At 44.1% G+C, this 14,868-nt stretch overlaps 1 protein-coding gene across 2 annotated transcripts in view; it reads left to right on the top strand.

The window, feature by feature from the left end:
* THSD7B (thrombospondin type 1 domain containing 7B) overlaps positions 1 to 14,868 on the top strand; it is a 680,297-nt gene that overhangs the window by 238,382 nt on the left and 427,047 nt on the right. For both annotated transcript variants that reach the window (XM_019480192.2, XM_019480191.2), the window contains exon 4: positions 3,478 to 3,729. In XM_019480192.2, the coding sequence (XP_019335737.2) occupies positions 3,478 to 3,729 (252 nt within the window). The remainder of the gene's footprint in view (positions 1 to 3,477; positions 3,730 to 14,868) is intronic.

The raw sequence follows: 14,868 nt of genomic DNA, 5'->3' as shown, positions 1-14,868 counted from the left end.
CAATCACTACTACTACTACTATTTAAAGATAAAGCTATGATACAGAGTATATGGATTATTCAATATATAGGCTTCTCTTTTCTCCTTTTAGGCCTTGTGCTTTGTTTAGTTGTGTTTGATGGTTTTCTTTACTTGCTAACCAAGTTAGTTGTCATGTGTATAAAAGTTCACACTATGGCCACTCAGAAACAAGCTTTGGGCCTTCTGGTTAGCCTAGGCCTTCTGAAAATGGCCAAGGCTGGCAACAGCACCGCTATTTTGAAGCGCAGGAACATTGATACATGAGCTGCTGCAATGCTTTAATTAGAGCAGCTCTTGGAGCTGCATGCATGGCAAGAGGGGGGTGAGCAGGCTGCCTGTTTGGCAGGCAGTATTGCAGGAGGGCTTTCCCCATGGTGTGCGGCCTGGGGGTCTGTAGCTCACAGAGTGTGTGACCCCTCTCTGCCCAGAAGCTGGGCAGCCCTGGACTAGACTATTAAGATGAAATGCTGGATTTGAAAGTTTACCTTAAGCTCTTACTTTAATAAGACTAGAGAGTGGGCAGGAGGTAAGGGGAGAAGGAAGAAAAGATGAAGAAGGGGGAGTGAAGAACTCTTCAGAGAATGAGGAAAGCGTGGGAGGAAAAATAAACAGTTACACTCCTGTGTACCAGCTTTGCATTAAGGGAGAATTCTGTCCTTAGAGTTTAGCACAGGTTTGCTTTCAGCTAGAAAAGTATTCAATGCATGAATCTTGCTTTGTGGCCAGTAGAGGAAATATGATTTTATATTAAGAGGAAGAACGTTTTTCAAACGTAAAAAAAAAATGTATATGTTACCATATTATTCAAGCATCACATGTACTTGTTCCTTGCAGATTGGGAGATGTAGGGATGGAAAGTTTGGAGCTAGTGATTCACAAAATTCTGTGCACTTCTGATCCTCTGTATCTGACTCTACATGGGGAACTGGCCCCCCGAGGGAACACATGGGAAGAAAATACATTATCTCTTAAGAAGAAGCCAGCACCTAAATAAGGAGCCTTCTGCTCTGCTCATGTAGCCAGCCCTTTTTACCCTTTTTTCTGGTTTTTCTATTCTGCCCCTCATTTTGTGACCTGATCCACAGAACCATCACCATCTTTATATTCAAATCCTTCCTTGAGACCTTCTTTTAAAAGAGGCAAATTACATATGTTAACATTCTCCAACAAACATTGCTGAATAACTGCATTTTCTTGTTAGTATTTGCTTGCAGTTTAGAAGGTACCACATTGTTGGGTGCTGTACTAGGAGGCTGTTCTGTTCTAAACAAGGAGTTGTCATCTTAAAACTATTGCTGTAATCTTGTCTTTCATTTTGAATCCTTCCCTGGATTATCCATAGTTTCTCCTAGGCTGACACCTGTTATAGTAAATCAATAGTGTAACTGGGGTGGGTGAGCAAGGCACCAGCCCTAGACACTAATTCAGATGGGGCGCCAGAATGGCAGGCAGCCATGGAGGTGCTCATACTGCTGTAGGTGTGGCTGCTTTTTGGGAGTGTATCAAGGCAGCAGCTACCTGCACCAAAGCTGCAGCAGCCCCCAAGTGAGGAGGTCAGCACACAACATCTCCCTTCCCCTCCCTGACCCACGGTGCCAACATTTTGGGTTATGCCTCTGTGCTAGATTGCCAGCTGGTTGCCCAAGGAAGGGGCTGCCTTTTGTCTGCTGTCAGGCACCCAGCACATTTAGGTTACTTTGGAAGAAATAATAATAGTTAATAGCTAGATTATATTTATACTAGTTTTAAAAGAGTTCAGCTTTTTTTTCAAATAGCCCTGAATTTAAAAAAGTGTCCTGATATATTTTCTGAACAGGTTAATAATTCAGAGTGTTTCAATAATTGTTCCTGTGACACCAGCATTGGATTTCCCACCTCTAAGTGCTAGCATATTTGTTCTTTGCGGGAGGTAAAACCATGATTCTCACTGATAGGAATTGGAAAGGAAAACTAAAAAGAAAAAGGAAAGATTATAAAAAGCTTCCACGATTTATTTGTAATACTGCTGTGGCATTTATGAGTCTGAGCAAAAGCCTACTTTGTGATCTTTTTCCCAGGTGACTTCCCAGAGACCCTGGTTTCCCGTTCCTGGCTCTATCCTTTCTCCCTCTCTCCTCTTTTGGCGACTCCTGAAGTCTTGGCATCCTCTCTTATTACCCCTCCTAACTTCCCATAAGTACAGTACTCCAAGGTATTTGAGGACTAGGAAGGATACTTCTATTCTGGAGATTTATGTGGTTCTCTGGCTGAACTGTGGTCAAGCAGCAGCTGAGACATTAAAGGGGTAAAGCGGGAGAGTTTGCTTTCTGTGAGTTGTTTTGAGCCTGTACTAAATGCCATTAGGCAGCAAAGAAAAGAAAATTGGTGAGGTGGCTGATTCACACACATGCCTCTGACCAATGCTGGGATGCAGGCACAGGGAGAGAAAGTGATATTTGGCTGTTAAATTATTTGCTTCAATGAATCAAGCTTGTGTGTTTTTAAGAAACTGCTTGATTGTTGTACTTTACGGCTAGTTTTGTATGAATCCATGAGACTTTTGTACTGTTGATTATGGCAACATAGAAGTTTAAGCTTCCTTTATCTGTAAAACAGGCCATATCGTGTACCTTGTGTTGCGACTTCCACTGTGTGCAGAGTGAGCGAGGATTTTGTACTGATATAGCATGTAAACAACTACACAGGGAGTGGAGAATCAAACCCATAGAACTGAGACTGCAGCTGCCAAACTCCAGAAGCTTTTGCCTTAGTGGGTCTCTGGTTTTGGAAACATGCTATACCATTTAATATAGTGTTTTTTTATATAGTATGTGCCAAGAGAAGGCAAAAAACAGAGCTGCTGCTCTCAGAATCAATATGTTGTTCCAATTCTTGGTGTGATCGCAGAGGCAGAGGATTAGAAAAAATCCTAACTTATTTTAGTGTTTGATCCTTCAGGTGTTTGAGCTCCCTCTGGTCTCTCAACGAATTGCTTAACAGGAACTGTTCAGCACCTGAAACAGCTCAGCTTTGGGGCAAAGAGTGATGGTGCAAGCTGTTTAGAAGCTGTTCTGCAGTGTTCTCTGTGTGTTGTTCTGTATTACAGTCATTTGTGAACCACTAAGCCAATCCTGTTCATAAAAGATGTGCAGAATATATGAGAAATGTATTGTTTCCTATCTATTCTAACGTAGAGCGTGAGCTGGATGTGGTATATTCAAATGAGTTTAGCAGACAAAATCTAAATTTTAAGACTATGCCTGATTCACTGAGATCCTGCACTTGCTGCTTTTCTTGCCTACACCAGTTTTGCATTAATGCAGATCCATTCATTTAACTGGCATTACTCTGGATTTGCACTGGTATGAGAGAGATCAGGACCTGGCCCCAAGTTAATGCTGGGATTTTATTGTTGAAAAAAAAAATCTAACTGCAAACAGAAATTCCTGAGCTTCTTTTACTGCTTTCTCATCACAGCCTTTGTATGCAAGAAGCCATCCCCTTGACCTTTCAGTCCTGTGTCATCCCTAAAGACTGTGAAATGTCTGATTGGTCTGCATGGAGCACCTGCTCGAAGACTTGTCACTCAGGGGATCTCTCACCCGGATTCCGAAGCAGACGCAGGAGCATAAAGCACGTTGCAGTGGGCGCGGGGAAGGAGTGTCCTGAGCTAGAAGAGAAGGAGGCCTGCAACATACAAGGAAAAAAGTTTCTGCAGCCTTGTCCCAGGTATAGTATATAGTTTGATCAACACTGGGAGCACTCAGCCAGGATGCCAACCTGCTTTATAGATTTACTGGGGTAAATGAAGGTCAAAATTATTCGGTTTTCCCCTTGATTTTAGCCAGTAGTTCAAGATTGCTTTAATAAAATTATGCATAAATCTCTGGAACTGATTCTTGTGTTCCAAAAGGGAATCCTCATACTGCTGTGTCCCAGGCCCTATTTTAATTGCAGAAAGCAGCATATCTCCTCCTTGGGAGCTGTCACTTACTGTCAGGTAGCAGCCGGAATGAGGGGCAGAATCTTAGACTGTACAGGTGACACTGGTGAGTTCCTGTGTGTACACAGAGCCTTAGAAACTGTATGGAGATTGGGGCAGGTATCCATGGCTGTGGGCAGTTATTTGGGGTCCAAGGGTGGCTAACAGCAGTACCATTCAGTAAAGGCACATTAGAGATCATTTTTCTCTCCCCCCAAAAAAGAACTTCCTTGTGTGCACATGGGAGCAGTAGGAGGCAACAACCTGCACTGCCTAACTAAACTACTTGTAGGCTTCTCTTGCAGAGAAGCACCTTGTCCCTACTCTCCCTGTGATGGTTGTTGCAGCCCTGGGATCTGTGAAGGGAGTGGGGTTTCATTTCCATTCCATTCTGCCTCTCTGACCGGGATGTGGCTTTGGATCTCTGCTCTGTTGTGATTCTCCACAAGTTTGCTCAGATTACTGTGGAGGGGCCTGGTCTGCTTTTGGAAGATGTTAAAATGCCCGATATTTCTCCATTTGACAAGGTGTAGGGCTGGGTAGCCTCCAGATATCTGAAATTCTTTACCTATGTAGACAAATCTCAGTGGAAGGACTGTAAGTTTAAAAGGGAGCTTATTTTCATGGCCACAGTACAGCCTCTGTATTATTGCCAAGACCCCTAAAACAACTCTGCAAGCTGATATGCTCCTGGAAAAGAGAAACCTGTGCAAGCATCATTAAAGTATGAATTTCTTCAAAATCAACTAGTTGCTGATCATCTCTATGCACCCTGCTAGCAGGAGGACAGGGGAGAATTTAAAAAAAAATCTTTTCCTTGATTAGAGCTTACAAAAAGCTCTTGTGTACTGATTTTTCCTCCATCCAAATGCATGTCAATTTCAAAGACAAAAGAAGGAGAGGTTGCCTTGCTGATTTTATTCATTCGTACACTGTGTTGTTTCAGTTGACGCCTGATTGAAATACACCAACTGCTGGTTAATGAGGAAACGAATAGACATGTGCCTGGAGCTTAGGTTCCTATCCCTATTTTTTCCCCCTTGTATTGAATTAGTGCTTGAGTTGGCCATTTATGCCACTGCTCTGTAAAAAGCAAGGTATAGAGCAAGGAGACTCTAGGAAAAGCACAAGATTGTGCTCTGCCCATCCCAGTCCCTAATAAATTTCCCACAGTGCTACTTGCTTAGCTACATCAATTAAGATGGAGAAGATTGTTTTGTTTGTTTTCTTACTTCATAGGTTCATAGTTGTTAGGGGCTGGAAAGGACCTTACAGATCATGAGGTCCAGCCCCCTTGCACTTGGACAGGAAAGACTTCTGGGCTCAGATGACCCCAGCAAGGTGGGCATCATCCTCTCTGGGCATCAAGACACTTTTTGAAGATCGCCAGGGTGGGTGACAGTACCACCTCTGGGGGGAGCCTGTTCCAAACCCTTGGCACTCGACTTGTAAAGAAGTTTTCTCTTTATGTTCAGTCTGAAGCGATCTTCAATCAGTTTGTGCTCATTGTTTCTTGTCCTCCCCTGGCAGGCTTTGGTGAACAGATGCTTCCCCAGGCCCTGATATACACCCTTAATATACTTATAGGCTGCCAGCAAGTCCCTTCCAAGTCTTCACTTCTCCAGGCTGAACAGTCCCAAGTCTTTCAGCCTTTTCCCATATCACCTGATCTCTAGGTCTCTAATCATGTGTGTGGCCCTCCTTTGGACTCGCTGTTCATCATTAGGTATATTCCCTCACCACGTTACAGGTTATAGTAGAGCAGGTGCTTAGGTTAGGGTAAACTCTTTCCCCATCCTGTCCCTTGTTTTCCTAGCTCCTGTGTTCCAGGGAACATAAGGACTGACATTGCTTGTAGCCCCTTGAGCAAGGAGCCCTTGTGCATTAGGGCAAGACCTGCTTGGGATCAAGCACAGGATACTTACAGTTAAGTTTCAGGACAGGCAGTGGGTCAAGATTACTGCACACAATCTATGATGTATAGGTAGATGTCACAGGGAGGTGGTAATACCCAATATTCATTATATTAAGAAACTTGTGATAGGCTTTTGGTTTATACCTTCCTTTTGCTTCCTCTACTATCAAGCTATGTACTTAGAAAATCTAACCAACTGAGAAGGAAAACAGTTGTGCAATGTACTGTGTATACAAGCACGCATGTGATTCTTTAGGATCAGAATTAAATGGTGTAGGAGAAATGGGTTTTGAAAGATCTGAATGTAGGCCCTACATGCTTCTGTAGCAGCCAGTACAGGGTGTTATAACACTACATTACAATCACTGGCATGTTGATATAGTGATTGTATCCTTATAAACACTCATGGACATTCTCAAATGAGGTCAAGTAAAATTTGGCAGCATGTGAATCTTTCATGTTCTCTCTCAATCACTTAACATGGCAAAATTCCCCATGGTATAATACCAGTGATTTCTGATGTTAAGAATAGCATGTTCTATTTATTTTAGGAGAATGCCACCTTATTCATTTTATCATTAGTGTAATGTTGAGACAGAAAAAATATACAGCTTTTTTCCTTACAGCATCTGCCTCAGCATTGCATTCTTCAGGTGAGGACCCATTCCCATCCTTTCTTTCCTTCCTTTGCAGAAAGAGGATTAGTTCAAGAAGGTTCAAACATGGCTCCATTTGTAAGGGTTAAACACACACCTTCTATTATCAGCTGAATTTTGGTTATTGCTATTGGTCCCAAAAATTATACAATGGTATTTTACCTCTATTTTCCTAATTTCTAGAAAACATCTGTCCTATCAGATTCTGGTTTCATGAACTTGAAGGTAACTGCTGTTATTTGGCTCTACCATTTACCTTCCTTTCCTTTATCATGTCCTTGTGGCAAGGTATTTATCAGAATTTGCAGATTTCATTGGAATCTGACAGGCCATGGCATGAGCACTTCTTCTACGGCCATGAGCTTGCGACCTCTGGGCTTTGAATTGTGTGCCTTAGCATCCATGACACACCAGCTCCTCTGGTCATTTTCCTAAGGAAGTGGCATAATGCTTCTTAGGATCAAAGAATCAGAGGGCTGGAAGCAACCTCACCTGGTCCTCTAGTCCAGCCCCCTGCTCAAGACAGGATTGTCCCTGACTAAACCATTCCAGCAAAGTGTCTGTCCAACCTGCTCATGAAAATTTCCAGTGTTGGAGATTCCCTATTTAGCCAGTTTCAATGCTTGACCATAGTAAGAAATTTCATAATAAGTAATGTTCTTGTAGTCACCAACTGCAGCTTCCCTTGCTGTAGCCTGAGGCCATTGCTACTAGCCCTGTACCCTACAGCAATAGGAAATAGTGTGTCTCCATCCTTTCTATATTTTACCCTATATTTACCTTGATTTGAAGACTGTTATCAAATCCCCTCTCAGTCTTCTCTTCTCCAGACTAAATAACCTCAACTTTTTCAGCCTTTCCTCATAAGTGATGCACCCTAAGCCTTGAATCATTTTTGTGCTCTCTGTTGGACTCTTCAGTCTCTTCACACCCTTCTTGATGTGTTGGGCTCAGATTAGACACAGGTGGGGCCTCAGCACTGCTGAATAGACCTCACCAGAGCAAATGAATCACTTTCTTTGATTTGTAAGTGCTGTTCCAGTTTCTACAACCCAGTATGCTGTTGTTTTTTAGTTTTTTTTTTCCAACAAGAGCACACTGTTGGCTCATATTCAGCTTATGGTCTACTGTAACCCCCCAATCCTTCTCTGTGGTGCTGCAGCCTAGCTTAGTCATTTCCCAGTCTGTAGTTGTGTATGCAGTTATTTTATCTGAAGTGCAGCACTTTACTTATGTCCTTGTTGAATTTAATCTGGTTAATTGCAGACCGTGTTTCCAGTTTATCCAGGTCATTCTGGATTTTAGCCCTATCTTCCAGAGTATCTGCAGTTTCACAGTTTGGTGTCATTCACAAATTTGCTATGCATTCACTCAGTCCCAATGTCCAAATCATTAATGAATATATTAAACAATCACCAAACTCGGTTCAGACCCCTGGGGTCCTCACTCTTCCCAACGGGGCATTCAAACATTGAGATCTACTCACTGAATATGTTGATCCAAACAGTTATGCATTCATTTTACAGTATGTTTTTTGGTTTCTATTTCCTTAGCTTGTTAATGAAAATGTTGTGAGACAGTGTTAGAAGCCTTGCTAAAGTCAAGGTATATCATGTTCACTCCTCTCCCCATATTCATAGATCCTATCACCTTATCACAGAAGGAAATCAGGTTGGTCAGGCATGACTTGCTCTTGATAAATCCATGCTGACTATTCCTGACTGCCTGGTTTTCCTCTAGGAACGTCACAATAGATTCCTTGTGGACCTGCTCCATGAGCCCTCCAGGTACCAAGATCAGACTGACTGGTGTGTAATTTTCCAGATCCTCCTTCTTCCCTTTCTTAAAAAGGGCACTCAGTTTGCCCTTTTCTAATCATCCAGGACCTCACCTGACCTTCTTGAGCTCTTCCAGTGGCTCTCAGATTACCTCAGGCAATTCCTTCAATGCCATAGGGCAGTGGTTTGCAACCATTTTTCATTTGTGGGCCTCCAACATTTTTTTAATCAAGTTGTGGAATCCTTTGGAAATTTTGAATGGTGGTACAAACCCCTTTGAATTGTAAATGTGTGTATTTGCACACTTTTGATTGATCATCGTAATCTTTTATTGGACCCCTTAGACATAGTCTGCAGATATCCAGGGTTCCACAGACCACAGGTTGAAAACTACTGCCCTAGGGTGTATCTCATCCAGGCCTGCCAACTTGAAAGTCTGTAGCTTCACTAAGTAATCCCTAACCTGTTCTTCCATTGCTGTAGGCTGTGTCTTCTCTGTCTTTACTGACAACTGGCCTCATAATCTGGTAGCTTCTCCTGTGTATAAAGACTGAAGTACAAAAGCATTTTCAGCCTTCTCTATCATCTGTAATTAGGTTGCCTTCCACGTTCTCTAATGGACGTATGGTTTCTTTGGTCTTTCTCTTAATTTTGACATCCTTATAGAATCGTTTTTTTTATTGACATTTATGTCCCTTGCCAGTTGCCTCTCAAATCATACTTTGGCCTTTCTAATTTTCCCCTTGCATGTCTGTGTAATATTCTTACACTCTTTGCTAGTAATATGACCAGGTTTCCACTTTCTTAGGATTCTGTTTTGAGTTTCAACTTGTTGAAGAGATTTCTGTCTAGCCAGCTGGCTTCCTGTTGCACTTTCTGTTCTTCTGTTGCATTGGGATATGACTGGTTATGAACTGGATACAATGAAGGAGAGCATTAACCAAGAGGAAAGCCAGTCACTAGAGTTGCTTTGGGGATCATTACCTCATGAAGCCAACTGCCTGAAGAGGAAGGAACAACAGAGGAAAATGTAATTTGAAAAATATGTGTTTTGGGGGCTGTAACCTCTGCCTCATTGTTTATTGCCGGAGAAGGAGGGAGTCGCAGAGAGCTACCACTTGAGCTAGTTTGAGTCCATTCAGTGGTGGGCAGTGTCACAAATAATATTTCTTTTTGTAGAAAAGCATGGAGGAAAGAAGTCTATTTGCTCCAAAAAGCCACTTTTCAATTTTTTTTTACCTTCTTTCTAGAACAGGGGTGTTAAACATGTGGCCTGTGGGCCACTGGATGGACCCCATGCAGTGGTCTCCACCTCACAGACCACATGCATCATGCAGGCTGGACCAGGCACTCTGCATTGCATGTAGTACAGGGGGCTGGGATGGGGTGCTGCATGCAGCCCATACCCTGGACCCCCTGTGCTGTGTGCAGTGCCAGCTCCAGTGCCGTGTGCAGTGCTAGCTTCAGCCCTATGCACTGTGTGCGCTATGTGCCAGCCCTGGGGCTCACTGCATGCTGCCCATGGGGTCAGCATGGGGCATTTGCTGCTGCTGGCACATAGGTTGGACCTAGCATTGCAAATGGCATGTAGGGTTCAGGGCATGGCTGCATGTGGCACGAACCTTCTGTGATGCCTGCAGTGCCACGTACAGCCCAGCGTCCACACTGTGCCATCCCTGGATGCTGCCAGGGAGTTGGTCTGGTTTAGCCCACAGACTGGCCCAGCGACTCATCCAGCCCACAGAGTTTAGGCCAGATGAGTTTGACACCCCTGCTTTAGAGAAAGTATATATTAAGTAATAGGTCCCTAGATTCCACACAGATACATGGTAAGTAATGATAAAGTTGCTAAAGTATGAAGAACTTCTCACTTTACAGTTACAATTACAGTTTACAATGACTTCCTAAATCAACAGTTTAAAAAAAGAAAAGAAGGAGAATATTTGTGTATGAATTGTATAAAATATTGGTTTGTACTTTCTATTTTGCTTTTGGCTATTCATGCCTTAGGATTTACCTACATGCCTGGCAATTTTAAAGAACTGATTCTTCTTTTATTTATATTGGGGTAAATCAGGAGTAATTCTCTATAAAATCAAACAGTGCTACCATTAGGTAATGTGGCCAGTTGAGTCCTTGATTGTATGGATCCATCAGAGAGTTGCCTGATCAGTGACCAAGAAATATGGAGTACCACACTGGTAGCATGGGAGGCAGACGTTAATTTAAATTTGCAATAGGATCTGAGGAATTTTATCCCAGGTCCCAAAAATCATACATCTTGCCATGCTAGACATTCAAGGTCTGACATAGTAGGATGTATGGTTTTTGGGATCTGGGATAAAATTCCTCAGATCCGATCACATGCCTGGAACTTTAAAGCCACTTCTGCTTTCTGTTCCCTGATGTTGGGCAGTACAGTGCAGCTTTAAGGTTTCCTGCCTGCCAGGAGCTAGTGGGCTTCCTGTGCACCGGCAAGTTTAAAGTGCCATGCAGCCTGGCATGGGTCTGCATGGCTCAGCTTTTATAAGCCACATGTTAAAATTAAAGTATGATGCAAGTTTGTAACATCTTTGTGGCTGTTTTGCCTTTTTATCACATGATAAATTGATTGAACATTTGCCATGTTATAGTTTATTGCACGACTAACACACTAACAATGTAATAAATGTAATGCCTGCTTCTCCATGTACTATATAGGTAAGTATTACTTTTTCTGGGATGAGTTATGGTATCTCTCTGTATAGGAGCTTCATGCTCATGTAGAGAATGATATGTTTGTAGCTCTGAAACTCTTGTGAAAAAGCTGTGCACATTCAACTTAAAAATTTCAATACCGGTGAGAATGTAACACCTTCAGGGAGCCATAGCATGTGTTTACATTGCACTCTGTCCCTATCCAGGTTTCCTAGATTTGACAGGCCTCTGAGCATCCACACTGCAGAGCAGCCTATGACCCATACCCAACCACACTGAAATGTCATTTTCTTGAACTTAGCTCTTGGATTCCTGAGAGTGTATCCCAGAGCTCCTAGGCCACTGGCAGACTTACAGTTGAAGGCACCATGGGATCTGATCCACAGTCTTAATAGTGACTGCTTTGTCACACATGCATAAAAGAAGGACTGAGAATCAGATCTCAATCACTCCCTATTGCTGGTGCAGGGGAAGTCTGGGATTGTTGTACAGGGATAGCCCAGTACCAAGCTGGGTGTCCAGTGTGCCTGTTTGGAGCACCAGGCAGCTGATCCCAGATGTGGACGCACATTGGAGTCCTTTGCTCTGGTGTGCTTCTGAGGCTGGGAATGCCAGTCAGCCCTGGGAGCACACTAGCCATATGTTTAATTTAAGGCATTATAGGGACCTTACATGTTTTATATACTAATTGTATGTGTTATTCCCTATTTTAACAGACCATTAATTGCTTGAATGTGTGGCTGGGTTACCACTTAAGACATGACTAACTGGTTCATTTGAATGCTTGCACATACCTGCTGATGCACAGTATGTTTTTTTTTTTATACATAAAAACATTTTTTTATATATAAATTAGGTCAAGTCCTACTGACATAAGCAAATTTGTCAAATTGATATGGTTTTACTTTATACTTCGAAGTTTGACTATTGATAAGCAGGTACTAACTATAGCACCTGGTAATGTTTCATTAAATATTGCTCTGTGCCATTGTGGCACAATATACATTTACTCATCTAATTCTAGTGGGTGTTCATAAGCCTTGTGGGCTGCTGAGTTTAATTGTCTTTGAACTCAAGTGTAGTAAGGTCGCATAATTTTAAATGTTGATGGCCTGATTTTAAGAGATGCCAGATTCCCACAGGTCACACTGAGTGGGAGAAACAGGTGCTCTCACCCTTAAAAAGTAGTCCAAGGAGGCCTGATTTTCATACATAGGTACCCAAGTTAGGTATCGGTGGGTGTGTCTACATGTGCATTAGATACGGGAGCAGTTTACTTGTGAGTAAACTACACTTGAGTAAATACTCCTCGGCAGGCATCTACACATGTAGGAAGCAGGAGCAGTTTGCTGTTAATGGCAGCAAACAGCTCTTGCTTCCTGGGACCCTGCAGTGGGTGCCCCTGCCACCACCAGGGGTTGCTAGCCCAGTGGCTGGCAGGGAGCACCCAGCCAGGAGACGGCTGTCTTCTGGCCAAGGCTGGGACATTGCTTCCTGCCCCCAGGGGGCTGCCTGCTGTTGCGGCAGGGACAATGTTGCCCTGCCTCAGCAGGAAGGAGCTCTCAGCCCTAGCTGCCTGATTTCATAGATTTCATAGACATTAGGGGTGGAAGGGACCTTGGAAGGTCATCTAGTCCAGCCCCGTGCCCCAGGGCAGGAAGTCAGCAGGGGTCATAGGATCCCAGCAAGAGAAACATCAGGTTTCTCTTAAAGGCATTCAAAGTAGGTGCTTGAACCACCTCCGGTGGCAGGCCATTCCAGACCTTGGGGGCTCGGACAGTAAAGAAGTTCTTCCTCATGTCCAGCCTGAAACAGTTTTGCAAGAGTTTATAATCGTTCGACCTTGTCGTCCCTTGGGGTGCTCTGGTGAACAAACATTCCCCCAGGTCCTGGTGAACACACCCCTTATAAACTCATAGGTGGCCATCAGGTCGCCCCTGAGCCTGTGCTTTTCCAGGCTGAAAAGTCCTATAACTCTCAGGTTCTAGTCATAAGGTCTGTTTTCCTGACCTCTGATCATGTATGTGGCTCTCTTCCCAAAACTGGGTGCAGTACTCCAGCTGCGGCCCCACCAAGGCCGAGTACAACAGGAGAATGACGTCCCGGGATTTGCTTGAGAAGCATCTATGGATGCAGGCCAGCGTCTTGCTCGCTTTACTGGCTGCAGCATCACATTGCAGGCTTATGTTCATTTTGTGGTCAATCCTGACCCCAAAGTCACTCTCATCCATAGTGCTAGTCAGCGTAGCACTGCTGGGCCTATAGACATGCTGGAGGTTTTTCCTCCCAAGGTGGAGAACCTTGCATTTTTCGATGTTAAACACCATCAGATTCTCGTCCGCCCATTTACTGAGCCTGTCAAGGTCAGCCTGGATTACCGTCCTGTCCTCAGATGTGAATGCTTTACCCCAAAGTTTGGTATCATCAGCGAATTTGGCCAGTCCGCTTTTGACTCCAATGTCCACATCATTAATGAAAAGGTTGAACAAAAAAGGTCCAAGGACAGAGCCTTGAGGGACCCCACTGGTCACAGGGCACCATGATGATTGACTTCCATCAACCACCACCCTATGGGTCCGACCCCGGAGCCAATTCCCCAGCCAGCGGATCGCGGTGGACCCGAGGCTGCAGTTGGCCAGTTTTGCCAAAAGGTGATCATGGGATACCAGATTGAAGACTTTTTTAAAGTCAAGATATATGACATCAATCTCTTCCCCCTTGTCCAGGTGATAGGTCACTTGGTCGTAAAAGGAAATGAGATTGGTCAAGTATGAACAACCCACAACAAACCCATGCTGGCTGTCCCTCAAGGTGTTGCCATCGGCCACTCCGTTAAGGATGGCCTCCTTGATGACTTTTTCTAAGACCTTCCCCAAGATAGAGGTCAGGCTGATGGGCCTGTAGTTTGCCAGATCCACTTTCCTCCCTTTCTTGAAGATAGGCACCACATTGGCCTTCTTCCAATCATTGGGCACTTCACCAGAGCTCCAGGAGCTCTTGAAGATTCGTGCCAGCTCCTTGAGTACTCTGGGGTGTAAATTGTCAGGGCCAGCTGACTTGAAGGTTTCTAGCCTCTCAAGGTGTTCCTTCACAAGGTCAGCATTGATGGAGGGCAAGGAACCACCCTCGCTTAGGCATCCCTGTCCCATAATGGGCAGGGGCATCCCATGGGACTTGTGAAAGACTGACGCAAAGTACCCATTTAGCAAGTTGGCTTTTTTCCTGGGCGTCAGTCATCAGTTCCCCGTTTTGGTTTAGCAGGGGTCCAATGTTGCCCTTGCTTTTCCTCCCGCTCCCCACATATCTAAAAAAGGACTTTTTATTGTCCTTGATATTTGTGGCTAGTTGGTGTTCAATGGCAGCCTTGGCTTTCCTGGTTTGCTCCCTGAAGGTCTGGACCAGTGCAGAGTATTCCTTCTTGGAGGTGGATCCTGTTCTCCATCCTTCGTAGGTCTGTCTTTTTAGATGTAGGAGGACTGCCAGTTCCCTAGAGAGCCAAGGGGGCTGCTGTGCTCTCTTGCTGCCTTTCCTTCGAGACAGAATAGCCTTAGCTTGTGCATCTAGGATTGCTCCCTTGAGGAGTGACCACTCTTCCTGGACTCCTCTCCCCTTGGGGTCATGGTCCCTTAGGGCCTCACCGACAAGTCTCCTGGGCTTGTCAAAGTCAACCCTCTTGAAGTTGAGGACCTCTGTACTTCTGACTAACTTGACAGCTTTTCGGCGGATGGTGAAGGTGATCAGCTCGTGGTCATTGTCACCCAGATACCCTTTGCTCATTAGGTCACTGATTAGGTCATCCCCAGTTGCCAGTACCAGGTCAAGCAGTGCTTTGCCTCTTGT

Source organism: Alligator mississippiensis, chromosome 4, assembly GCF_030867095.1.
Source record: "Alligator mississippiensis isolate rAllMis1 chromosome 4, rAllMis1, whole genome shotgun sequence".
NCBI lineage: Eukaryota > Metazoa > Chordata > Crocodylia > Alligatoridae > Alligator > Alligator mississippiensis.
This window is presented reverse-complemented; position numbering and strand designations above follow the sequence as displayed.